This window comes from Cricetulus griseus (assembly GCF_003668045.3).
Source record: "Cricetulus griseus strain 17A/GY chromosome 1 unlocalized genomic scaffold, alternate assembly CriGri-PICRH-1.0 chr1_1, whole genome shotgun sequence".
Lineage (NCBI taxonomy): Eukaryota > Metazoa > Chordata > Mammalia > Rodentia > Cricetidae > Cricetulus > Cricetulus griseus.
In genome coordinates this window covers 133,503,716-133,531,531 of record NW_023276807.1, presented here as the reverse complement: position 1 = coordinate 133,531,531, position 27,816 = coordinate 133,503,716, and the positions used below count along the sequence as shown (strand labels likewise).

The 27,816-nt window shown below is 42.5% G+C and overlaps 1 protein-coding gene across 12 annotated transcripts in view; it reads left to right on the top strand.

Annotated features, from left to right (window-relative positions):
- The window catches only part of Apbb2 (amyloid beta precursor protein binding family B member 2), a 318,116-nt gene that overhangs the window by 142,649 nt on the left and 147,651 nt on the right, over window positions 1-27,816 (top strand). For 11 of the 12 annotated variants that reach the window (XM_027390798.2, XM_027390796.2, XM_027390801.2 and 8 more), the window contains 2 exons: window positions 10,839-10,907; window positions 22,285-23,100. In XM_027390798.2, the coding sequence (XP_027246599.1) occupies window positions 10,889-10,907; window positions 22,285-23,100 (835 nt within the window). In that variant the 5' untranslated portion in view covers window positions 10,839-10,888. Of the gene's footprint in view, window positions 1-10,838; window positions 10,908-21,762; window positions 21,997-22,284; window positions 23,101-27,816 lie in introns of those variants that run through there. The other variant, XM_035453340.1, reaches the window with a different exon arrangement.

Below are 27,816 nucleotides of genomic sequence, written 5' to 3'. Positions count from 1 at the left end.
TATCTTTCTCCAAAGAGACAAGTAATTTTGACAGTGCATTAAAATGTCTTCCTTGTATATTTGTTTCCTTAACATCCTCTGTCTTCTCCTCTAAGCAAAGCTTAATGTACAAACGTATGTATGTATGTATGTATGTATGTATGTATGTATGTATGTGTTTTTGAGGCAAGGCCTTGTTATGTAGCCCAGGCTGGCCTCAAGCTCATGATTGCCCTTCATCAGCATCCTATCGGCTGGGTTCACAGGCATGTGCTACCATACCTGGATTGGAATATGACTTTGGTATGGTCAGCTAACATCCCTCTCACCTGGATGCTCTGGAGTAACAGGGGGCAAAGTTTAAAAGCCCCATGGCAAGACTTCAATAGCAGGCATTGGCAAGAAGCCTGCTTGTTCCCTGTTCTGGAGCAGAAGGGCTTGGAAAGCCATCTGTGGAGAGAACTATGTGTGCCTTCCCTTTTGCTTCTCTGGGTAGCTGAGGGAACCTGTGTCCTGAGTGCTTGCTTTGAGTTCAAGGCCAGTCTGGGCTACAAGTGATACCCTGTATCAAACAACAAACCAACCCAAAGTCCCTACCCCCTTCTGAGTGCAGCACTTGGGAAAGGAAACAGGGAAATGAGCAGCTGTGTGGGGAAGTTCTAAAGCCAGTAGAGTCATTTCTCCAGTTTTCCTGGCCCATTTATGTTAAACCAGAATTACTTTGAAGGGATGATGAATCAAACGAAAGCCATGGAAATCCTTGCAAAAATGAAACTGATGGAATTCTGAAAGTGGTGGCCTGGTTTGTTTCAGAGTCACCAGGTAGGTCAGCTTGTGGCTAGCTTCTGTACTTCTAGACCTTTCTGCGTGGATGTTTGTGAAGAATCATAAGCACATACTACCAATTATTCTGCAGAATATCTGAGTTCTAGTCAGTGTTCCCTCAGTTATGGAAAGTGAAATCCACAGGTTTTCACTGGTTTCCCCTTTGAATCCTTCTTTTCTGTCATCGGATAACTTGGTTCCTGGCTCCCAGGGTACAGAGTGAGCCCCCAGAGAGCTCAGGTTTCATACTGCTTATCTGAAACTTGATGCCAGTAAAATGAGCAGACTGGCTAACATGGAAACCGCACATCCCACTACCATCCTGCCCTACTTCAGAACTGAAGAACATTTCCTAATGCCTGGGGACATCAGAAGATAGAAGCTTTCTGCTTAAGAAAAGTAGAGTTTAGATCACAGGGTAGAGTCAACCTGCCAGCAACCAGGGGCTGTCCTGACATCTTGGGAAGAGTTATGTTTACCCCACAGTGAGTTTCCTACGGTACCCATGACCAGTGGTGACCAAATTATGTCATTTATAATCAAATTATGTCTCATATCAGCTTAGAGGAGAGGTAAGCCAATAAGGAGAATATAGCAGCTCCCTCTAATGGAATATATTGTTGTGGGAATGCTTGTAGTTCAGGTCAAGTAGAGCTGGCAGGTTGGATGTGGGACTCAGGGTGCCATGGATGGTCTTTGAAGGTCACAGAAAGTGGGTGTTATGGAGGGACTTGACACACTGGCTCAGATGGCTAAGGGCCGACAGAGCACATGCCCTGGTAAGAACACAGAGTGTGTTCTAATACAAAGAGTCTAATACATAGAGACAGCTCATAATTCTTTATATGTATTATTTTCATCTTGTGTCATAGTTATTACTGTCATCCCTTGATAACACATGAAGAAACTGAGGCACAGAGACAATAAGCATGTTATTTATTGAACAATAAACATTGTTGTTTAAGGCTATACAGGAAGTCGTGGAAATAAAATTTGAATGTAGCTCTACATTGTCTGTTGTGAACCACGGTGTACCACCTCCTATAGATGGGAGAAGAGTGAGAAGTTGGAAAGAGCAAATGTTCTAAGGTCAGGATTTGGTGAGATGATGTTATCCCATCTCTGCTTCCTGTTCCACTGAGATTCAAGGAGATGAGGAATTCCTGCTGTCCACTCCCACAGCCACAGAGGTATTTCTGTTCCTACAACTTGGAGCCAGAATAAACCTTCCTCCCTTAAATGACTCCGTCGAAATTTTTTTTAAAGCCAAAGCAACAATAATTTAAGACATGCTGTTTGTGGGGACAGTGTCACTGGAGAAATTGGAGGTGAAGTATATCAAGAAAATCCTGGATAGTAAGAGTGGGCCTGATGCTGATGCTGGAGCTGGAGAAATGAGAAGGATAGAGAAGGCCTCGAGTGATGGGGAGTGGACATGAATCAGACTTCCAGTAGAAAGGCTTTTTGGATCCTGGTCCAAAGTGTGGGAACACTGGGAGACTATAGTTGATTTCCCCCGAGTGATTTTTACAAAGAGATTAGAAGCATGGGTAAAGAGTCCAGCCTGAGAAGAACTATGGAAAACTTCATCTAAGCTGAAGGAACTGAGTGTAGTGTGTTCAGGATGTGGGATGGCGCAAGGTGGCTAGAGCAGAGTGTGCCTAGTGGGTGGTGGGTGACAATGGAAATGGTGTCTGAGCTGAATGGGACTCAAGGATCTCACTGAGGACTGTTGCTTGTTTCCAAAGAGAAGTGGGAAGGCACTGGACATAAAGGAGGCATGAGGCCTGATCTGATGGGAGATGCAGGATGATAAATGGGTGTGCCCATGTGGTTGGGCATGGGCAGGAGGGCATGAGAACCGAGCATCACTTGTTGGGGACAGCACTTTTAGGAGGAGACTTCCCTGCCTAACATCCTAGGCGTCTGCATTGCAGCTCACAGGCTCTTACTGGGAGACTGAGGAGCCTGGCTCTAAGCAGAGTTTCTCAGTGCTCAGGTTGTGTCTGGGTTCACAGCAGCAAGATTTCATTCATGCCTTTTAGCCATTTGATTGCCAGTTTATGCCTGTGTGTGTAAGCAGAGGAGAACCAGAATGTGTGTGCTCATAGATTTAACTCATTCCTCCTCCTCTTCCTCTTCCTATTATTATTATTATTATTATTATTATTATTATTATTATTATTGGCAGTGATAGCCACACCTATGTAGTAGGTGCTTTGATACAATACCTAGAAATGCTGTGATTGCCTTCTTTGTCAGAGGTTTTTCTTATTCCCAGAACAGAGCCTCAAAACAAGAACATAGTAAGTAGCTTACTCAGTGCCCATAACCTTGAAACGACTCTTTCTCTATTCCACCAGCTCCCAAATAATGACACAGAAGTTTCTTATTAATCATGAAAGATTGGCCAATAGCTAGGCAGGAGGTATAGGTGGGATTTCTGGGGAGAGAAAGGAAGAGGAAGAAGAATCTATGCCCACGTGCGGGAGATGTCAGGAGACACAGAGGAAACAGGAGGTGCTAGGTAGAAATGGGTTAATTTAAGTTATAGGAGCTAGTTAGGAACAAGCTTAAGCTATAAGCCAAGCTTTCATAATTAATAAAAACTATGTGTTATTTGGGCAGGACAGAGAAAGAATCCTTACATGACCCATTCCATTTTCCAACATACACTTGATTGAATTGGGAGTGGCATGGTTGTGAGCCTAGCAGTAGATAGTCTAAGACAACATAACGATCTCAAGGCCCAATTTTCCAGAATTCCCTGTAGTGAACATAGCTATATGACTTCATTCTAGCCATTAAGACCCTAGAATAAGTCCACTGGGGTAAGGGTGGGGTTTCAGGCAAAGTGCTTAGCATCCTGATAAAACAAGACAAATTAGTCTATCAATGTCACTTTTCCCTTCTTTTTTTCCTTGGAAGCTGATGAGGTTACCAAATCAGAGAAGCCATCCTGTCACCATGAGGGAGACAAGAATAAAGGAAAGATAAAGAGCCATACAGAAATGGCTGCCTTGACATTGCTGCTATTTAGCCATGGCCAGTAGCCCTGAGCATTCCAGCTCCTTATTTGTTGAATGTATTCCTAGATAGGTTTTCTTATACCTAAAACCAATGTTAGACAGAGTAAATTGAAAGCTATTTTCCTGTATGCTGTGATGGATCCATAATGTCTGTGCTCTTCAGGATGACCTTTAGCCTGCTTGAAAACAACTTCTGAAAGGAGGGTTTAATACCTTGTACTGAAAAATGTTCACAGTTGGGAATGATGAGTTGGGGACTTAGAAATGTAATTTTCAGAATAAATGAACTTATGTGTGTGAGCTCTCTGTAGCAAGTCCCACCAAGCTACTGTTCACGGGCAGTATCTTCTTAGGGCCTTTTTTATGACAGTCTCACTTTCTGGTGAAGTACATTGCATGTGTTTATGGCTGTGGCAGAAATGATAGCTACACTTGGGATAATAGCATAAATAGTCTGATTTCTTGAAAACGTGGAGCTCCAACAGGCTTTATTGGATTTCAGGGTAATGGTGTTATTAAATCTTCTACCTCTTTCCAAAATGTATTGTGGCTAGCTTCCAAGCTGGTGACCTAGAGAAATTTCAGGCTCTGTATGTTTATGGGGAAAACAAATTATCTCTGGATGCTCAATTGCTCAGGTGGGGTAAGGAAAATAATTGGATTTTCTTCTTTATTGTGTTAGACTTTCCATGTCTTGTGCAGATATGGAAGATAGGAATGGTCAGGGATGTGCCTATGGAGATGGGGTAGGACATGAAAATTGTCTGCTAGACCATTAGGGAAAAAAGATAGTAAGTCATGGAGAGATATACTGTAAAGAGAAAAGGACTTTGAACATCATCTAATAAAAATCCTACTTTTAGTCATACTCTTGTCATTTGAGTCCTAAGATTTTGGACATTCATTGAAAAAAAAACTTGGGGTTACCCTCTGTACCCTCTTTCTTCTTTGCTTTTTATGTCTTTTACTCTTTATGATGTAGAATGCAGTTATACCATTTTCCCTTTCTATTTCCTCCTTCAAACAGCTAGAGAATAAGGAAAGAAGGACAGGGGGCAACCACCCAGCCACCCAGCTACACAGCAATCTACAGAGTAAGAGTAAGATTTACAGAAGCAAGAGAACTAGAAAAACCCAGAGGGAAAAGGTAGACAGGAAAACTCAAGGAAATCTGGCAAGAAAAAAGCCAAATTGTGATTTACTTGGGAGTTGAGTGACAGCTCCCCCCCCCCAGAGCAAAAGCATCCCTCAACACCTCAATAAACCACCACTACCAAGCTGAATTCTTTCATTTTTTTATTCAATGTTTCATTTCTCTTTTGAGTCATTTAAAAGTACAAACTACTTTGTACTGAACATTAATGTAATTTGGGTCATTCATTCACTCACCAATACACTTGTGTAATAGTGCTTTCTGATCTCTGTGACCGGGTCTCTTTGTGGCCGTACTGGCTTTAACTTAGCATCACCACCACCATGTCAGCATAATGGAGCTTCATTAATGAAACACTTGAAAATACTCTTTGAGGGGGAAATGCTAAATTGCTTGACTTCAGTGCCTTCATGCTGCATCCCAGAGCCACAACCGTGTGTGTGTGTGTGTGTGTGTGTGTGTGTGTGTGTGTGTGTGTGTGTGTGTGTGTATAAGGAGCATATAACTAGGCAGGCAGAAGCCTGGCTGGAAGGAGATTAGGAAAGTGAGCATAGGCCCATTACCCAATTATCAGAGATAAGAATGAAGGAGGGTGTGTATGTGTGGCAGAGTATGATAAGCAAAGTATTTAGGGACCAGCTCAGGTCTGAGAATCAGAACCTGCCATGACTGTATGAAAGTCACGCCCTGGGACTCTTCTCCACCTGAGAAGCCAGTCGCTAAGCTGGGAGCTGCCCTAATACCTGACACAGAAGACTGGAAACCTTAGGAGACTCTTTGCTTAAATCCAAGGAAATTTTTGGCCCTGCATAGGTCAGGTACCCCAGTTGTGAGCCTAGGGGCTACGGTCCCTAGGATTTTGCTTCTGTTTGTATGTATTGCTCTGACATAGGTGTAAAGTAAAACATATACTCAAAACCAACTCGCTGAGTCTGTCATCATTCCTCCCAGGTTAAAGACCATCAAGTGCTTGTGACATTGTGTGTGTGTGTGTGTGTGTGTGTGTGTGTGTGTGTTTGTGTTCTCACACGCCTGCCATGTACTTTTTATTTTTAGAGCTAGGCCTGGGGCTCTCTCATTAGACTTGGCAGGCTAGCCTGAAAGCCGGAGATCCTCCAGTGTCTGCCTCCCCAGTGCTGGGATTAAAAGCACATACCACTATGCCTGGGTGCTGAAGATAAGAACCCAGGTCCTCATGTTGACTGAGCCATCTCCCCAGCTCCCACAACTATATTCTTAATGCAAAACTTGGAGTGACTAGGTGCTAATCCCTAAGTTTTTTTTTTTTTAAACCTAGGTATGACTTTTACAGAAAGTTGGGCACCTGCAGTGAGTGCCTGCAAAATCCATTATATTACTGCTTAAGTAGTATTTCTGCCAATCTTTATTTTTAATATTGTGGTTAATGTTTTCTGCAAAAGAAATGTCACATAGCCCACACAGGTTTGTTGAAATCTCCAGTATCACATTAAAATAAAAGTGAAGTTAAACAGTTTCCCTCAACTCAACAGCCCCGGACTCAGCTGTAAGGCACTGATTGGAAGTCTTCAGTTTGTGTTTAGATTTTATAAGATGTATTTGAAACAGTAGACTCATCTATACATGAAGTCACAAACTAAATATTTCCCACTGAGGGTCAGATATCAACTTACGAAATCATATCTAAATTAATTACAGTTTAATAAAGTTGAAAATTCAATTCTTAAGTTTTACTGGTTATGTTTTAAGTGTTGAAATGCTCTATGTTGCTGCCAGTGGTTTCTCTGTTGTAAAATATAGCTGTAGATTGTTATTAAAGCCACACACCTAGGTAATGTGCCTGTGTGCTGCTTTTGTATTCTCTCAAGCTGCTGTTTTGCAGTAGAATTGGTCTGTGTTGTTAAGGCCTTTCAGAAACTGTGTTGTTCATTAGTTCGTTCTATCACGATATCATGATATGACACCATGACCAACGCAACTTATAGAAGAAATAGTTTATAGGGGACTTACAGTTTCTGAAGGTGAGTCCATGACTGTCATCTGTCATGACAGGGACCATGATAACAGGCAGGCAGGCATAGCACTGGAGCAGTAGCTGAGAGCTTGCATCTGATACACAAGCATGAAGCAAAAGAGAGAAAATGAGAGAAAACTGGGTTTTAAATGGTCAAAGTTTGCCCCCAGTAGCACACCTTCTTCAGCAAGGCCACACCTCCTAATCCTTCACCAACAGTTCCACCAACTGGAGACCAAGTATTCAAATATATGAGTGTATGAGAATCATTCTCTTTTAAACCACCGTATTACTAAGGAAAAATAATGTATATATTGGTATTGTGTTTCACCTAAGTCCTGTTTCTTGCTTCATAGTGAATCTTGAACTTTACTACCCTGGGTGTTCTGTCTGGGACCTCTTCTTTCCCTCATCATGTCCCAGAGATGGGTTCTTTGCCTCCAGAACACATCCTTTCTAGATTGGGTAATATATACGCCTTTCTCTGTAAGGCTGGTTCTGTGAGAGAAATAAGTATTTTTGTTCCCCTGATATATGCATAATGTATGGCACAGGCAAGTATGCAATGTGTAATGGATAATATATAGTTACCAGCACAGGACAAGTAGGAGATATGTAATAGATAGTAATAGAAATAATGACACAGGGCAAGCGTGACTATATCATAATCATGCATGGTCACAGGGTTAGTTAGGAATAGGTAATAGATGCTATGTAGCTAACAGCAGTGACTAGGAGAGTGTCTGATTTTTACCTATATTAAAGATGGAGTTTGGTTCTGGTCAAGAGAACAGAAATAATTTAGGGATTCTGTGCAATAAAAGTATGCAGGAAAACCTCCTGTGTTGCTTTATCTGTGTTCATTTTCTAGAAGTGTCTGTCACTTTATCTTTGCCTGTGCATGACTTGTAATGTACTATGCCGAAGACAAAGAAATGAAGTGTATTGTGAAATGCTAAGGAGCTGAGATGCACAGCCCAAAGACAAATGGGTGCAGAGGAGGCGTCTCCTGGTGTTTCGGGACAGCCAAACAAACCCACCCCTTCAATTATAACGGAGTAATGAGCCTACTCCACAGCATGTGGAAATATAATTAGAAATGTACTGTAGGCCAGCAGACCAGGTGTCAGGTCATTATCTGAATCATAAAGTTGGAAGTTATGCCCATTAAGGGGTTACTAGTTTGGAAAAGGTTAGATTAGAATGCAAGAGTCTTGGAAAATAACAATTTTTCCAATTCAAAGGATACTTCAGAGAACCTCCAGCATTTGACTTTCTGTTGTAACTTTCCATGGAAGTGTAATGTGCACACAGGAATGTGCAAATGAGGACACAGCTCGGGAGGGCACAGCTTGATGGATTTCTCCATAGGTCAAGAAGGACTTCGTCACCTTGACCAGCATCCCGGGGTCACTCTCTTGCTACTTCCTCTTCCTCTCCCAGCCCCTGCACCCCATCTTGACTCACAGAAGTGTTTCCTGTTTTTGTACTTTATATAATGGAATCTTGCAGTCCCACTCTTAACCCAGTATAATGGGTTATCATCCCGAGTGACATTCCTGATGGTGGACTCCCTAAAAACAAATCCTGTTTTCAGATTTCCCTATGACAGACCTGAGTTGGTAGAGGCAGTTTCCTGTTGTTTCTAGATCTTTGTTTTTCTCTTTAAGGTGTGTGTGTGTGTGTGTGTGTGTGTGTGTGTGTGTGTGTGTCTGCTGTCTGTCTGTCTGTCTGTCTGTCTGTCTGTCTGTCTGTCTGAAGCACACACACACACACACACACACACACACACACACACACACACACACAGACACACACACACACACACACACACAGACACACACACACACACACACACACACACACACACACACACACACCACCCCAGGCGCTTGAACTTGCTGTAGCACCCATATGGACTAATGGTTAGCCTTGTGAATACCTTAGAAATGTGTTTTATGAGACAAGGTCTCTCATTAGAGACTGGGGTTTGCTAATTGGGCTAGGGTGGCTGGCCAGAGTTCTTTTGTCTTCACCTCCCCAGCACAGGGATTTAAAGCATACACCATCATGCCTAGCTTTTTTCTTTTTTTTTTCTTTTTCTTTTTCTTTTTCCTTTTCCTTTTTTTCTTTTTCTTTTTCTCTTTCTTTCTTTCTTTCTTTCTTTCTTTCTTTCTTTCTTTCTTTCTTTCTTTCTTTTTGTGGGTTTAGGTTATCAAAACAAAGTCTCATGCTTTTATGGCAAGTACTTCACTGGCTGAGCTATCTCCTCAGCACCTATTTAGGAAAACTTCTATGAAAATACATGTTTGTATAAATGTGTGTATGTTTGTCTGCACTTAGGTATATATGCTTTAAGAGATTTTAATGTGCTTGCTATGCAAGCATGAGGACCTGGGTTGAGATTCCTAGCACCTGTATAAAAGCTGGACTTGGTTGCGCATGTCTGTAACCCTAGCATTGGCAGCTGGCTGTTGGGGAGGCAGAAGTAGATGGGGTAGAGGGAAGCAGAGGCATAGGCCAATTCCTGGAGCTCACTGGCCAGCCAATCTAACCACTTATTGAGCTCTGTGTTCACTGAGAGATGAGAATCTGTCTCAAAAGGTAAGGTGGAAAGCAATAGTGGAGGGCAACCTTTTCCTGCCCCCATTGTAATGTGGAAAATATAAATAAATAAAAACCTCTACTCAAGTTACACCGTGCATAATATTTATTTCTCAGTGATACATCTTAATATGCTTTTCTTATCTGCACACCCAGACCCACTACGTCTCCCCTATTGGCATCACATTGCTCGGTTGAGGTGTAGATGTCTCTCAATGCAGTGAGCCAGCTGCCTACCCAAGAACAGTGTGGTCATTATTGGGTTTTCATGGCCATTGAACAGTAGAATCCTTATGAGATACCTATCAAATACATTCTTAGACGTGGAATTGCCCATCGGTGGGGCCCACCCATCGAAAATTTCCATAGATGTTTGCAAGTAGCCCTCCAAAAAGTTTGATGACTTTTAATCCCACCAGGAAGGTTGACATTTCTTCTTTCCTGTGTCCTTGCCTTGCTTTCTACATTGTCTAGCTTCTCAGTCATTATAGTCTTACAAAGCAGAGCCGCCACTGTCCCTTCAGGTTGCCATCAACTGGTGTTTTCATGTTCATTGGACAGTATCTCCATCCTTTGCTCCCCTTTCAGCCGAGGACTTGTTCCTGTTTTTCTTAATGATTCCAAGCAACCTTTCCTATAGGTAATCCTCTTCTAATGGTCATTTTTTTCCAGGTATTAAAAAAAAATTATTATGGTTTTTACTACTTTTTGTTTTCTTATCAGTCAGGTTTTAATTTTTTGTTTTTTTGTTTGTTTGTTTTTTTCGAGACAGGATTTCTCTGTGGCTTTGGAGACTGTCCTGGAACTAGCTCTTGTAGACCAGGCTGGTCTCTAACTCACAGAGATCCACCTGCCTCTGCCTCCCGAGTGCTGGGATTAAAGGAATGTACCAACAACACCCGGCAGGTTTTGATTTTTAAAAGGTGAAGTTCACTAGATTTTTGTTTTCCTTAGTGCCTTCTGCTTTGTGTGTGTCTGGCTTGAAAAAGCATTGGAAGCTTGAGACAGACAGACATGCCTGGAATGGGCAGAGATCTTAATGTGGAAAAGGCGGTTATGTGGCAATTGAAATTCAAGTAAAAAGTTGTATGAGCAGTTATAAGTCAGCAAACATTTACACATAATCACATAATCTACCAATTTCTTTTAATTTGAATGGTATTTGGAAGGATTTTTAGTTCTGTGCCTGTTTCCCTTTATGCTTTGTTATTTGAGGTTCTAACCTCTCAAATGTTTTTTTGTTTTTCAATTTTAGATTGCAAATTATAACCCGTTTCCTGCACCTTTGTTGACACCCAGAGATCCATGTCAGAAGTACTTCCAGGTCAGATATGATTTTACATACTTCAATATACAGAAACAGCTGAATGTTAAAGCTTGATAATGTATATGGTAGTTATTTTAATGTGTAAAGCTCATATTTGCTAAAATAGCATTTTAAATTTTCATTGTTCTTTATACTATAATAGAAAAGATAAGTATTTAAAAATTAAAAAGTCATTTGAATGTAACCACATCTATGTTGTTGTTCACCACCAATGTCATATAAAAAGATTACAGTTTACTATGGCAGGGAATTAAGCTCAATTTTCACCACTGGGCATTGTATGTTGTCGCCTGTGGACTGTTGACTTGCCCTCAGAGAAGGTGTTGCTGTTGAGTCTTTGTAAATAGCATCTTGTGTCATGGGATTTGTCAAGACTAGAGTTCCTCAACTCAGGATTCTCCGTGGCTCTAATTCTGATTAATTCCAGGCCTGAAGAAGACTGCCCTGATTTTATTGCATGTCCCTCTCTTTGTGTCATGACAGGTGCTAGTCTGCATACCCAGTATAGTGTGGGATTTAATTCTTGACCCTGGGGTAATATAAGAAAAAAGCAATTGTGGAAACTCTTTGAGATAAGCTCTCTAAGTGGCAAACAGTGTGTAGCTTCTCCCTGGACTGATACCAGTTCTCAGTTTTTTAAACGAGTTAGACTTAACCATGGGTCAGTAGCTTTAAATTCTAAAATTAACCTTATCATTAAATTGTCTCAAACCTCCTTCTCTGTTTCCTAGAACCCTTTATATTATATTTTCCACAAAGAGGTTTAAAAAAACTCAAGTGAACACTGAGCTTGGTATTAGTATATGAAGGGCATATTTGTTTTTATTTTATGTGTTTGTGTGTTTTTCTTGCATTTATATATGTATACCACATATGTGCCCGGTGCCTGCAGAGGTCAGAAAGCGAATTGGAATCCCTGGAATTAAAATTACAGATGGCTGTGAGCCAACATGGAATAGAACCCAGGTCTTCTGCAAAAGCAACAGGTGCTTTTAACCTCTGAGCCCTCTCTCCAGTCCCAAGAAACCCACTTTTACTAAGAAAAAAACAAAACAAAACAAAACAAAACAAAAAATCAGTGTGAGGGTGGGGTGGGGCGTAATAAACCTAAGCTCATGCAGGATAGTCAGAAATTTAAAGCTGATTCTTGAAGATCCCTAATTATGCTGTGATGGTTTGAAGAGGGAGTAGGTTTTGAATAAATATGTACTCAAATATGTATGTTAATTTTAGAAACTCAAAACACTCCCTGGTGAATGCAGAGGAGGGAGGGTCACGTGCACCCACTTGGGGTTCCACCACCCACACCCTGCTGCCCTTCATTCACGTGGTCTCAGAGGGTGCTTGAGTAGATAGGAGGGTTGAAAGTTAACTGAGGTCAGGGCTGGGCAATGCAGTCTATTAGGTTGTGACCTATGATGGGGTGGGACTTCTCAGAGATGCAGCTGTCTTAGAATTACATGCATTCCTGTGAGTAATCCCTCCCCATGTTCCTGTAAGGAAGCCTAGCAAACCCACCAGTTCACTTAATAATTAACCAACAGGTAAACTGTACATTTTAAGTACCAAGAATAATTCCTTTAGGGATCTTTTATGTTGATGCAGTAAAATGAACTCAGGATCGAAACAATAAAAGAATGAGGCCAGCAAATATGCAGTGTAATGTGCTTCTGTCTAAATGTGGGGAGAACAGTCAGTCACTTCTAGAGCCTTTCTCCTGTTGCTGTACTCTGTTATTCAGATATATGCATTCTCTCTGAAGGTATTCAAGTTACTTTACTCTTTGGTGGCTATATAAATGCCTTAGTTATTGCCTTAGTGCTGTGAGGAGACACTATGACCACAGTGTTTAATTAGGGCTGGCTTACAGTTTCAGGGATTTAGTCCATTATCATGGTAGGGAGCATGATGGCACACAGACATGGTTCTTGAAAAGTACCTGAGAGGCCTATCCAGATCCACAGGCATCAAGGAAGAGAGAGAGCCACTGGACCTGACTTGGGCTTTGAAACCTCAAATTCCACCCCCAGTGACACACTTCCTTTGACAAGGCCACACCTCCTAAACCTTCTCAAGTAGTGCCGATCCCTGATGACTAAGTCTGTGGGGCCGTTCTTACTCTAACCACTACAATAAGATATAAAAACAGTTATCAAGCTTAATTTTAAAGGAAAGCTAATAGTGGCAGATGTTGGTGTAGCAGGTACCAAAATTTACAAAAAAAAAGTGTGTGTCATATTTCCATGGTGTGTCTTGTTCCAAGTTCTCCCATTTCACCCCCAGAAACTCACATGGTAACTGGTGAGGGGTGAACTGACCAGCACCTCAGATGCAGTCTACCTTCAGTCCCATCTTCCAACTCCAGGGAGCTGTGAGCACAGGAAACCTTTCTAAAGCACACCTTCCAGTTATATGCTGCCATCTGTCTAGAAAGTTCCTGTTCATCCTCAAAGGTGGAGTTCAGGCATGCCTTCTGAGCAGCTCTCTGTGCACAACAAAGTGAAGTAATTTTCCTGTTTCATAGATTTTGCTGTTTGCTTTTTCTTAATGTTATTTCCTTTTTGGAATTGGCTTGAAAGCCAGCTGATCGGTTGCTCAAGAAAGCGTGTAATGTCCCCTTTCAGCACGCCTACTTTCTCCATCCCCATCAGTGTTCCCACGCTGGAGCATTGACTGTGTTCATCAGTTCATCATTTAAGTCTAGAGTGTCATTAAAAGTAAATTCATCTCTGAAAGACACAGAGGCTTTTCCAAAGCATGGATGTAGCTTAAAGATGAACAGAGACTGGGGATCACATCTGTATAATTTCCGAATTCTCACTGAAGTGTACCCATCCTGCTTTGTATTTCCCAAGTAGCTGTTCATCACATCTGCCAGGTGTGACATTTTCCTTCTTAGCCACCAATGGCTTCCTGCCTATCCCTCAGGCTAACTCAGCGTTCCCTGGAGCCTTCTCTGAACTTCTGTATTCATCCCAAATACCATGTTTCGATAAGACCCTTTGCTGTCTTCAGACACTTGGGGTTTGGGTAATAACTTCCTTTCATATTCTTTTTAATAACTGACAAATAAAAGTTTCATATGTTTACTGTGTCTAACATACTGTTTAGAATGTATGTACGTGTTGAATGACTAACCTGTGTCTCAGATCTCCGTTCCCCTGCATTATTGACAGTTATGGTGAAAAGGGCACAGGAAACCCTCAGGGGGTAAGGCTCAGGAGTTAAGACAGCTTTCTCATGAGCCCTGGGAATTAGCCTGTGAAGTTGCTCTCCCAGATCTAGGAACTTCTGCAGTACTAAGGCTGCCATCTCCCTGGTCCTGTGGTCCCAGCTGCCTTCTCCTAGCCTATTTGTTCACAGAGCACTTCTTATCGCCCCTGGCACATGGAGAGTTTGCTTTCGTGGATAATACCAGGAAACCAGCTTTAGTTTGCCTCTCCTGCCTAAAAGGAAGAGGGTGAAAAATCTGAATTTATTTAATTTCCTTTATACTTTGAGGTGTAGTTCAAAAGGTCACATTCCTCAGGGAAGAAGTATTGCTGTTAACTCCTCAGTAGGAATAAAATCCTGTGGCAGAAAAGAAATAATAATAAAGAAAATGTGCAAGTGTTCTTCAAACGTGGGACACACTTTGGGCCTCCTTGGCCTATTTGTTAATCCATTTCTAATTGTATCAGCATGTCATGGGGGAGAGAAAAGTCTGTTACTGAAGAACAAAGAGCTTGCTGTCTTTGTAGAAGACTAGAGCTCTCCAAAAAAGAAAAGGAATATGGCCAGGCCGTGGTAGCACATGCCTTTAATTGGGGAGGCAGACAGATCTTTGTGAGTTTGAGGCCAGCCTGGTCTACAAATTGAGTTCCAGGAAACCCTGTCTCAAAAAGAAGAAGGAGGAGGAAGAGGAGGAAAAGGAGGGAAGGAGGGAGGGAAGGAGGAAGAAAGAAAGAAAGAAAGAAAGAAAGAAAGAAAGAAAGAAAGAAAGAAAGAAAGAGTAAATGAATTAGCAGACATCCACTGCTCACTGTGGGATCTAACCCGGATTTTCATCAGTAGATCCCTGAGTTAGAGGAGGGCCTGCTTGGCTCTGCCTGTGATGGGGTCCTTATCCCTGGGTTGGTGAGGCTGCCTTTATGAGATTAAAGAGTCTCTGACTTACTTAGTCTTGATAGTCTTTTTTTTTTTCTTGATAGTCTTTTATACAAAAGACAACTTGTGTTTTAGCTGAGGCTATTGTAGTTGCCAAAAAGTTCAAGCCTTAAGCAGGATAACTAGATAAATCAGTTTGCTGGCCTGAGAAACCCAGGCTTTTCAGATTTAGGCTCTGTTGCTGGGACCTGAGCAGTGTCTTGCAGTCTGCCTTTTGGCTCTGTCTTCTTATTGGTTAGATTGATGCTCAGGCAGGTTGCCACCCCTTCCCCCCCAGTCCTTGGAGCTGTGGGGCTTAAACCTAGTTTTTAAAGAAATGGGGGTGGGGTACCTTTTCTTCCCTTCTTCCTCTTCCTTGATGTTCTTTAGGACAAAGTCTCACTATTGAGCCCAGGCTGGCTTCCAACTGGTGGTGGTACTCCTGCCTTAACTTCCTGAGTGCTAGGGTTATAGGTGTGCTCTCCCATACCTGGTTGCCACCTATCTATTAACCACTGCATTGAGTCTCAACATTAACATTGTGTGCAGCACATACTTATCCTTAAACATCCACCAGAATCATGAAGATTTGATGCTCTGACTGGTTGTGCATGTGAGGACACAAACACCCACCCTACCCCAAATAAGAGGTACAAGCTTGCAGCATCTGTGCTGAACTCCTGACCCTCAGAGCTGTGAGGGTGAATTTTCCTTCTTAATCAGTTTTGTTCACTGTCACGGCCTCAACTTAGAAGCATGTCTGACACAGAGTAGTGGGGGTGAAAATCAGTTGAGGGAATGAGTGAATGTCAAGGAAGCTTAGTTCCCCAAGAAAGAGCGGGACCATACAAAGAGAAAAGGGAGGAAGGAATACGTGCCAAGAGGTAATAGTTACTTCTCTCCTACACGGGAGAATGACAACCCTTGTTTTTGTCACTCTTAAATATGAACTTGCTTGCATCTCTGAAATAGAAATTGATCCTCTTGAATTAATGTTGGGCCTTTGTGTTAGTTACTTTTCTCTGTTCTGTGACAAACAAGGGACAGAGTGAAGGGTTTGTTCTGGCTGACGGTTTGAGGGTATGATCCCTCCGTCGCAGCAAGGAAGTCATGGCAGCGTGCGTTTAGAGCAGCCACTTACATCACATCTGCTGTCAGGAAATGGAGAGAAGTGAATGCTGACACAGTGCACTTTCTCTCTTTATTGAGCTGAGGACCCAGTCCCTGGAATGGTGCCACCCATATTTGGGATAGATATACCTACCTCAATTACCACAACATGGGGAAGTCCCTTACAGATTTGTACAAAGATTCGTCTCCTAGATGATCTTAGATTTTTGTCAAATTGACAATGATATTAACTATCACAGTCTTCAGAAGTCAAACTGTAAATAGTGTGATAATGGAGCTATGGTGGGTATGCTTGCTAATGCAAATCCCAAAGGAAAGCCACCTCAGGGTGGAAGACCAGTCCTCATGGCCACTGGCATTTTGTGGCTTCATTCCTCACCAGTTGTGCTTCTCTTGTTTACCGTTGTGTTCCTGGACTTGAAGAGTCTGCTGAATGGTAGGTGCTTGATAAATATTTAAGGAATGAGAAAATGAATTCAGGGGTATGCCAGACTTTATAAAAAGGGACTGGAAATTCTTGATATCTATCTATCTATCTAGATCTATCTGTCTGTCTGTCTGTCTATCTGTCTAGAAATGGGGGGAGGGAGGGAGAACTGAGCTTGATGGTAAACTCCTAATCCTATCACCTGGGGGGTAGAGATAGGTAGATTCGGAGTTCAAGGTTACCCCTGACTACAGAGCTAGTTTTAGGCCAATATGGACTCCATGAGACCCTTTCTGAAAATATATGAAAAAGAAATACTAAAGTGGAGTTGATTAAAGTCAGCAGCTATTGATTCTAGTCTGAGCATGGCCCCTGAAAGTGTTATGTTGAAGAGTCCTAAATGTTGACTAGAGAAATCAAATGAAGCTGAGATTGTAGTACAAGAGAGGACATGCCATCCTTTCATTTTTATAGACACAGAATATCCCCTTTTCTCCTAACTTGCTAAGGTGTTATGTTGCTCTTTCTTAGTCTGATTTTCTTCTGTTCCTTTCTACAAGTGGTGCAGGTGCTGGAGGCAAGGACTGGTGGAAGGCCCAGAGTGGGATGGTAGGGACCACAGAGATAAACAGAACATTTGTATGTGTGCAGAAGAGCTTTGGCTGGGCTTCCTGTGCCTCTCACACTGAAACATGGGGACACTTGGTTCAGTAGGTTGACTGTTGAGGACCAGTCATGGTTGACAGAGAAATGCACCAGCCAGCTCTATCACAAAACATCCAGCTGCAGGTCTAAGTCTCTTCTCTTTCCTGAAGTCATGGCAGACTTCACCAAGAATTTCCTTGAGCCAGGATGGAGAAGCAAGACAAATTGACCTTAGATGTTAAATGAAAGGGCTTCATTTAACTCCCTCTCAGGCTCAGTGTGTGAGTAAAGCTGAGATAATGACCATTGATCCCTGTTTCTGGGGAAAAAAATGAATCTTATGCTAACTGCACAGTAGTAGTAGTAGTAGTTTGCCTAGACTTTTATTTAGGATGGTGGGTGCTAAGACAGGCTCTCACAGTAAACCAGGCTGGATTGGATTTCACCATGTGGCCCATGCTGCCCTAAAACTCATGACAATCCTCCTGCCTCATCCTTTGAAGTACTGGGATTATAGGCATGAGCCATCACAGCTGGCTCACATTTCAATTCTTGAGATGTTAATGAAACCTTTGCTGTCTAAATGCTTTCCAGCCTATTTACAGACATCTATTGTTGTATGCTGTTGTGTTGCTTGGTGGAGGCCACAGTCTAGCAGGAAAGTACAGCAGGATAAAGACATCTGTTTGGAATGATGCTGCTCTAGAGATGTTTTCATAAAGATGGAGGGAATGGAGGCCAGGAGCCCTGGAGTCTGCCTGGAGGGGTGAGAGGTCTTCACAAAGAGCCAGTGACTACTGTGGCTTGTAGAAGAGTGGAGTTTGCGATCCAGGGAAGGACACTGAGAACGTGTACCTTAAGAGCATTGCACTCGCCTCTGGCCTTGGTATGTCAGATGTAGATAGTCCATCCCTCCGTATCTATGGCCTCCCAACTCCGGTGCTACTCAGTCTTGGCCATGCCCAAGAACTATCGACAGTACACTCACAGTCCTCGGCTAAAGGAGTCCACACCTTTGGGGTAGGGGTGTCTCTTCAAGGGTAGAGAACACTTCCTTGTCCCATCTTTCCTTGCACCTATAATCCTCTGGCCCGTATTAACCCCAGCTCTTCACCCTCTTACGACGTTGTCCTTCCTTAGATCCCAGAGGCCATCCCCTTCTGTGTTTATTTCCTTCTCCCCTCCCTTCTCTATATGTACCCCTTGTCAGGGAAAGGCCCCCTGTGCCCATCTGCCGTGGCCCCTTTCTCTTCTCTCATCACCTGGACTGGACTTACTAACTGCAGTTCTGTGTTGCCACCATCCCCCTCTCCACTGACTTCTGCTCTTACAGCCTCTAAAACAAGAAACACGTGACTAAGAGACACCACCCCTTCCTGCAGCTAGTGTCTTTTCCCACTTTGTTCTTCGTGACACTTTTTACGGGATCACTTTCTACCAACTGTATCATTGTTTTGGAGCTGATAAGGTGGAAGCCAGTGTCCTGTTCAGGTCACCGGTTTCAACTCAGTCTTGACCCTAAATCCGGGTGGCTGATGAGCACCTAGTCATCAGTATGGCCTGGTCAGGAGGGATGGGATGAGAACTGGAGCTCCCTGGGAGGCAGTCAGACTTTAAACTCTCTCAACCCTGCTGTCCTCTCTCCGCTGTCTTGACTGTCCTGTTGGAGTAACCTTTGGAATTTTCTGAGTGCTTGCCTATAATGAAGCCCTCGTAGACACAGCTTCTTTGTCCCTTTGTTACCTGTCTACAGTAAGAGTTATTTCTTAGAGATGCAGAAGTGAGGGGAGTACAGGGGAATTGTTGTGAACCATGCTAACCTCTCTGCAGGCATTCATCAGAATTCTCAGTCAACCAGGCAATGCTGATATTGAACCCATTTTCTGAGAAGGAAACTGGAGTAATTAGTCCTAGATTCAGCTAGTAAGAAGCCTGGGCAGATCCTTAGCACTTCCCTCACTAACCTTGGATCTGTGCCCTTAACCTCATCACTAGCCACTCTCACTTTGGGTACCTCCTTCCTATAGCCTTGTGCTTTCCAGGACATTGCTAACCTTAAGCTATTTCACGAAAAGTCCTAGCTGATGTGGTAAAACTCCCAGAAGCAATCCACCACCTCCAGGGGTTAGCATGCGCTCAATTCTAAGGATAGCCCTTCTCTTTGGTGTGTGGGTGGGTTGGGGTCAGCAAGCACTGAAGAACTGGCAGAGGAGGCAAGTTCTCAGAGACACCTTCTGAATTTTGAATACTGACATTTCAGCAAGGAATCCTAGTTAAGATTCAACCAGAAGTGCAGCTTAGGGCTTTAAATTAGCCACAAAGCAAAAGTAAATTGTTTACTGACAGTGTATACGATTAGCTGTTTCTTCCTGACAGAAGGTAAAAGATGAACTAGTGGTCGTAGATTAGTTAACTGTCTTCTGTCTCAAAAACCCAGCCTGAGTTTAGGATCACACAATACCCTTTTACTGACTGCATAGTTAAACCAGCAATATTAAAATATGACTAAGTATTTCTTCCTGGTTGCCCGAGAGGATGCCAATAGAGCCTCATGCTCCACCCCCATTTGCCCATTTTTCCCTGCTGTTGCAAGGCATACTCTGCATTCCCTGAACCCTTTGAAAGTTCCTTTAAACTTTCTTCTTGTCTTTATTTGGTTCCTTGTCTGGGAAGGTTCTCTGGTGGAAACATCCTTAACCTTAGCACCCCTCCATGGGTGAGGTCATTTTTCTAGTTCTCCAGTACAAACGATACCATTATTTAGTAGCTAAGGGATGCCAGTTATATTCCCCGATTGATGTATAAAAATACCAGTAAAGGAGATTGTGCTTGACTTCAATTGTACTAGATAGGCTTCTTGTGAACCTTGCCCATGCTACATAAGCACTCTACTACTGAGCTACAGCCCACCCCAAACTATTAAATATTAAAGTCACCCAGAAATTATGATGGCATTCTTTGTTTGTTTTTGTTTTTCGAGACAGGGTTCCTCTGTGGCTTTGGAGGCTGTCCTGGAACTAGCCCTTGTAGACCAGGCTGGTATCGAACTCACAGAGATCCTCTGTCTCTGCCTTCCGAGTGCTGGGATTAAAGGCGTGTGCCACCAACACCCGGCGATGGCATTCTTTCTACAAAACATTTAAGGTTACAAGTATAGTAGACAAGACTGTCTTCCTAATAAAATTGTTAGGATATGATACCTAACATTATAAAATAGCCTCATGAAAACGTCTACCATGTCTTTTCGGAAACTAGCTAGCTTCTACTTTCTCAGAATGTTACTGTAAATGTCCAAGGGAATAAAAGTAACTTTCCATTATGTATGTATGTATGTATATTGTATGTATGTATGCATGTATGTATGTCTGTCTGTCTTGGGGAAAACTTTATGTTGGTCCAGAGTGTGACCTGCTCATCTCAAGTGCTACTTTTCCAATGAGGCTCAGAAATGTATATTTTCAATAAAATAGCAGTAATAGCCTGTCACTTAAAAATGTAAATATTAGCCAACAGAATATTGTTTAAAAGGAGAAAGCACTATAATTTTTATTACTTTAAAACTAGACACAGGAACTGAATTTTGGAACGCTGGGCATATAGTGATCTTTATAAATAATAGCTTTCCAAGAGAGGACCCAAAGTCTTAACCACTGGGAGTTACAGCCCTTCACTGTCTCATGGGCCATGTGATCATCTGTTACTAATAATGATGTTACCTGCAGTGAGTGGGTACTTCCCGGAAGCCCTGGCGTCTAGAAGCTCTGAATGGCTCTTTCTAAAATGGCCAGCCTGGTGCGTTTTGATGATAGAGATGCCACCACGAGAAATTCTTATCCTTTTCCTCTGTGGGGATCCCTGTTTGCCCAGGAGAGGAGGAGGGAGTGGCCAGAATACAATATCAAGAATGGAAGAAGCTGTGCTTGGCCCCTCTACTGTTGCTGTAGAGACCATAGGTCTCTTGGGAGGGCCAAGAATCAGATAGGCAGGAAGTCTGTCTTTTGCTCACAGACAGAAAGAAGCCTGAACCTTAGGAATCCTTGCTGATGAATTTCATTCACTTCTAGCTCCAGAAGTCTTTCTTTCTTCCTAGCAGGAGACAGAAATAAATCTCTGATAGTACAAAGAGTGTTTGAGATAAATTCGACTGTCAGGTCGTTTGCTAGGTATCTTTTGCAAGAGGACCTGATGACTGCAAACAGCTGAGCCTGTGTTTTAATTCAGGGGAATACATTCAGACTCCTTGGGGGCTCTGACATGTTGTCTGTAGTCCAGGGCTGCTTCTCTAGTGATGGTGTTTTTGTTGTTGTTGTTGTTGTTGTGTGTGTGTGTGTGTGTGTGTGTGTGTGTGTGTGTGTGTGTGTGTGTGTGTTCACTTGCCTACTAGTTTGTGTTCTTGAGGATTGAAGCTATTTGATTTTTTTTTTCAAATATTGACACTATACCCAGATCAAATATGTTCACAAAGACATTAGCAGATTCTGATGGAGGTTTGGTTTTCCAGGTGTCCAGAATATAATCTCAGAACATAACTGGGGACGTTGTCTTGAACACATGGGGCATCATTGAACTAGACCTTTTGGGCTAGTTAAGAATGTTGAAGTGCAGAAGGAATGTCAGCAGTTTTGTTGTTGATGACCATGTTGGCAAAAGGAACTACAGATTTGAAACTAAAGATGTGATGTGAAGTTGCTGCTTGGAAAAGGGATGACTTTCAAAGTTGTGAAGATTGAAAACTGCTGACCAGAAGAAAATGCTCATGTATGAATGTATAATGAAGTTTTTTGCACTAAGTAAAATGTAGACCCTAGGACTTCTTAACATCTGTGTAAATTAGCTTTTGGGTTTCCACAATAAAACCTTTCTTTACTCTTGTTTGACATATGAAAAAATTATGACATGAAATGGGTCATTTCTATAAGAAGGTCTCATGTGACAGGAGTGTTTGTTCTTACAATGCTCTGTTTAGAAGTGGCCACTCATGCTGTGTGCTAAGTTGTTTGATCATGACCTGTGCCTTACAACCAATTTCCTTTTTGTTCCCCACAGCTGACTCAGGTGTTGACACCTTGGCAGTGTTTATGGCCAGCAGTGGAACCACAGACGTTGCAAATCGGAACAGCCCAGCCACACCACCGAATACCCTTAATCTCCGTTCCTCCCACAATGAACTATTAAATGCTGAAATCAAACACTCAGATGCCAAGAACAGCACACCCCCCAAATGCAGGAAAAAATATGCACTGACTAATATCCAGGCGGCTATGGGTCTGTCGGATCCAGCTGTACAGCCTCTGTTGGGAAATGGCTCTGCCAACATCAAGCTGGTGAAAAATGGGGAGAACCAACTCCGCAAGGCTGCAGAACAGGGGCAGCAGGACCCCAACAAAAACATCAGCCCCACAGCAGTCATTAACATAACTTCTGAGAAGCTGGAGGTTAAAGATCTCCACCCACCCGAGTCCTCAGGCTGTGAGATTTTGCCCTCCCAGCCCAGGAGAACTAAGAGCTTCCTCAATTACTATGCAGACCTGGAAACCTCAGCTAGAGAGCTGGGGCAGAATCTGGATCCCTGCCAAGGGGTTGGGGAGGAGAAAGCCCAGCCAGGCCCTGGCCAGGCCCCTGTAGTTATTGGGAATGGTGACTTGCTGCTGCAGAAACCAAACAGACCCCAGTCCAGCCCAGAAGATGGCCAGGTAGCCACAGTGTCATCCAGCCCAGAGACCAAGAAGGACCACCCTAAAACAGGGGCCAAAACTGACTGTGCACTCCATCGGATCCAGAACCTGGCACCAAGTGATGAGGAGTCCAGCTGGACAACACTGTCCCAAGACAGTGCCTCCCCCAGCTCCCCAGATGAAACAGGTACCCTGGGGAATAGCACAGCCCCACCTGGTACTTTTCCATTGGTGTTTTTAAACAGTGGTGGAGTAAATCTCTCCCAGCTGAAAATTGTCGGCTCCAGCTAGAGGAACATGTGGGTGAAATCAGGCAGCATGTGGAAACTATCATTAGGCTTCTCAGGCACATTGTGGGTTCGTTCCATTTTGGGTCATCCATAAATTGCTCTGGTACACACGTTCATAAAAATAATAGCCGCTGGTTTAAATATGGCAACTTGTCAACTCTGGTGAAACATTAGGCTGCTAGTGCTGGGAGAACTGTTTTGGGGTATTGTTTAGTTAAATAAAATAATACAAGAAAAATAGTTGCCAAGGGCAGGATGTAACTTAACTAAAAGAAACCACTATTTCAAAGTTCTCAGAACCTTGTTATGCTCAAGCTTATAAAAACTTCAAAAAAGTTCAGGACATTAAAAGTCAGGTCTTGAAAGACATTTTCCTCTTGACCTTTACTGGGGAATATTTCAGTAGCCTGATCAAGTAATATTTGGAAGTGAAAAAAATGATACTCTCAAATGTATTTAGATATTCAAGCTTTTAAGTGGTTGTTGGTGATTTTGGTCTATTGGTACTTGGGTCTATGTCTGTAGCTTTTGCCAGGAGTAGTGTACTGTGACAGCAATAAAAAGAGTCTTAAAAGTCAGCCACTCCTCCATTTCATTTTCTCAGAGCTCCCACTAGACCAATCAGAAAACTGTAAGCTCTAGAGCACTTTGTGCTGAATGAATTCAGTGTAAATAACATCCACACATGTGGCTCAGCATCTGCAGTATCAGTCTCAGAGTCAGGTAGACCAGATGGCCCACTAGAGAGCCAGATGACATTTTCCAAAAGGTAAGGCAGAAAAAGTACAAGGAGTGGAGAGAGAGAGAGAGAGAGAGAGAGAGAGAGAGAGAGAGAGAGAGAGAGAGAGAGAGAGAGTTAATTGACTTGTTCAAAAGAGGAAGGAAAACGGAGTGGTGTTAGGTTTCATCAGCATCAGCCTGCTAGGACTGGCTATGGCAGAAGAAAAGCTTAGTGAACTATTTCATCTCTTCAGTGTCTGGCCCTGCATATAGTTGGAGTCATAATTATGTTTAGTAATATCATCATGCCCATAATCCCATGTGACTTTAGAGAATTCCTGTCCTGTACCTGGGAGACATTTTCACCTGCTAGTGGTTGAATCTATTCAAACTGCTCCTTGAGCATCTGGCCCAACTTAAGTCCTATGTCCTTCTATCGTTGACACAGCCTCTCTGCTGCTCTTGCAGACATGGTCTGTTCTGGTGCAGTTAAAATCGAATGAACTAGAAGATAGTGAGTGAAGAGTAAAGCCTCTGTTCCCAACTCTAGCCCCTTTTCTTTAGTAATAACCACCTTTTAAGGAGGGTGTTTCTTCTAGAAAACATTTTAGGCATGTGGCTGTATTTATAATAATTTTTAATTTATAAAATTTGGGGGATATTGTTTTTTGAGATCTTGTCTCTTAGAAGTATATGCTGTAATCACAATAATCTATATGATGCAGACGACCCTGCATAGCCATTATTTCCACAGCTGTGGATTCAACCAACTGCAGATTGAAAATGTTTGGGGTAAAATTATAGCTGTATCAATGAACATGCTTGGACCTAACTGTTAAAACTGGGTTATTGTTACAAGGGTTCATCATTCTGTTCTTAATTTTTTTTTTAAATCCCATATAAGAAGTTAAAGAATTCAGTTTAGACTGTTAATGCTTCACTTTTTAAAGAATGTATTTTGTATGTGCACTGGAGCCATAGCTTAGTGGTAGATCACTTACTTAACATAAACAAGGGTCTGGGTTTGGTCCCCAGCAGAGCAAAGGGGGTGGGAGAGAAGGAGGGAGGGAGGAAGGTAGTTTGAAGATCCAGCTTGTTTTTCTACTTTAGTGACTTTTTTTTACTTTGCACGTGAGTATTTATTGCAATTCCCAACAGCTAAATGAAAGAGTTTTAATTTGTTACAGTTATTTTCATGTGGATTTGTGTCCATCGAGCATATGTGTATGTGTGAGTACATACATCTGTGTGTTTGTATATGAAAGTCAGAGGTTAGTGTCCAGTGTCATCTTCTGTCACTCTCCACTGTTTAAGAAAAAAAAATCACTTGTTTATTTATTTATTATTGTTTGTGTGTGTACATGGGTGTATGCACTCATATTGCATGCCAAGGAGCATGCATGGAGGTGAGAGGAAAACTTGCAGGAGTCAGTTCTCTCCTGCCAAGCAGATCTGGGGATTGAACTCAGATCCACAGGCTTGGCGGCAAGCATCTTTACTTGCTGAGCCATCTTTCTGGTCTTCCACAATATTTGTTTTTATTTTTTTGTTTGAAACAGGGTCTCTTGCCGAACATGGTCTTCACACTGGCTAGACTGGCTATCCAGTGAGCTTCAGGAATCTGCCTTCTCCTAGCCCCAGTGTGCCATCATACCCAGCTTTTTACATGGGTTCTGTGGATTTGAGCGTGGGTCTTTATGCTTGCATAACAAATGCTTTCCCCACCAAGCATCTCCCCAGCCCTCACCAGTCTCTTTTATTTTATATGCTGTGCTGTCACGGACAAGTTCAGTGAGGTATTTTAAAGGTTTCTTCATGACTGAGTGTTGGTAAGGAAGGAAAACAAACAAACAAAAAAAAAATGAGGAAAGTACTATAAGCAGGACTGGAGAGCTGGCTAAGCAATTAAGAGCAATGATGGTTCTTCCAGAGGGCCCAGGTTCAGTCCCCAGCACTTGTGTAGAAAATCACAATTGTTTGTAACACCAGTTACAGGTGACCCAATGCCCTTTTCTGGCTGGCTGACCTCCATGGGCACTGCATGGGAGTGTACACAGACATAGATGCAGGCAAAACACCCATTACATTAAAAAAAAAAAAGGTAAATAAGTATGTTTTTTTAAGACCTATAAGCTAAACTTGAGCTTTCCTTGAAAACAGGCGCTTTGGGATCCTGGCACCCTCTTTGCTTGGGAGACTCCAGTGTCTCTGGTATAGTATAATTTCAGGAACCCTCTTAAAACTGCCTCAGAGCTAGTTTGTGGACTCCTTTTGAAATGGATGCTCTCTCTTTTCTAACTGAGAGTTTTCAGGAGTGAACCTGATATGGTGAAATAAAGTGAGTGATTCTTTGGCATCTGTGTTGGTTCATGTCCAGTGAAGCAGTATTCTTAATGTTTAAAGCTATCACAACACAGTTTAAATGAAGAATTGTGCGTGTCTCCTATAAAGGCAAAAATTAGTATTTATGTTTTATCCAGTCCATTTACTGGAGATAATGGTGATCAATGTGAACCCTACCCGTTGAGTGAAAACAGAAGGTTACAGTGAATATTCCTAAGGCATTGACATGCAGCACTCTGGTTGTGTGTAAAAAGTGCATTGACATGCTGGTTTTGCTTTGTGTTAAGTACACAGGCACCACAATGGTTGTGTTTTACGAGTAAGTCACAATATACTTGTCCTTGGATTTTGAGCTATGTTTTGGGGAGCCCAGGAAAAATAAAGCAAACTCATGTATACTTTAGGACACCCTTTTAGAGTTAGGCTGTGCTATTTATAAAAGAAAATGCATTGCCTAACCCCAGGACTGACCACTCCATATTCCCTTTCTTTCTGAATTGTCCCCTCCAGCTTTGCGGTAACATTTTTGTTCGATTGATCATGAGTACCATATGTTGCCGCCTTCTCCTCCTGTGCCGTTTGTCCTTTGACAAGACAAGAGGCTGATTGCAAAAAGGAAAGCCACCTGTGACATTCACTGGGCTTTGTTAGTGTGCCTTGACCTTGGTTCTGAAACAAAGGGCTGCATTGTTTTCGTCTTTTAAAGTGAGGGCATTGGATCTAGTTAGAATCCCAGCATAGGTCTGGTTCCCTAGGTGGCCCTAGGTAGACAGGATGACTCAGATAAATACATGCTACTCAGACCCTGTATAGTCTCTCTGTAAATTGCTTGGTGCTCAATGCTAAACTCCTCATTTAGATCCTTTCAGGACATGAACTTGTAACTTAAGATTTATTTGAGCCTCACAGAGTTGGGAGCCATGGATTATGGATGTCCTTTCCTGTTCCCCCTTCCCTGGGATCGAACTTTGCACAAGCTAAGCCTCTGTCTCTACTGTTGAACTATCACCTCTGCCTGAAATGGAGCTTTCATAATAGCTGTTTAATTTAAACTCACTGCTAAGGTACACAAAGCCAGCATTCTACACTGAGCTAGTGGAGCCCAGAGAGTGTGGCTGTGCTTGCAGTACTCCATTAACTTGTGGAGAGCATGGGCTCCAGAGTCAGCTGCCGTTCCTTTGCCAGGTGTGAACATGCAAGACTGATGTGCGGGGTGGTCACGGCTTTTGCATAGACTTTCTGTTACAGAGGAAAAGGGGACATCCAAAAAGAGCTCTTGAACGAATGTGCAGCATAGACAGGGCTTACCAAATATAAATACTATTATTGGTAATCTTTATTAGTACACTGGTGTGATATAAAAGTTAAATTTACTTTTAAAACATTTTTTAACGTTTTATTTCTGTATATATGTGTAGAGGGAGTATTGCATGGCAGGGGTGGGGGTGGTGCATGGAGGCCAGAAGAGGATGTTGGGTACCCTGTAGTTGTGAGCTTCCAGACATGATGCTGGAAACTGAACTCTTTCTTGTGCTTAGCACAAGAACACC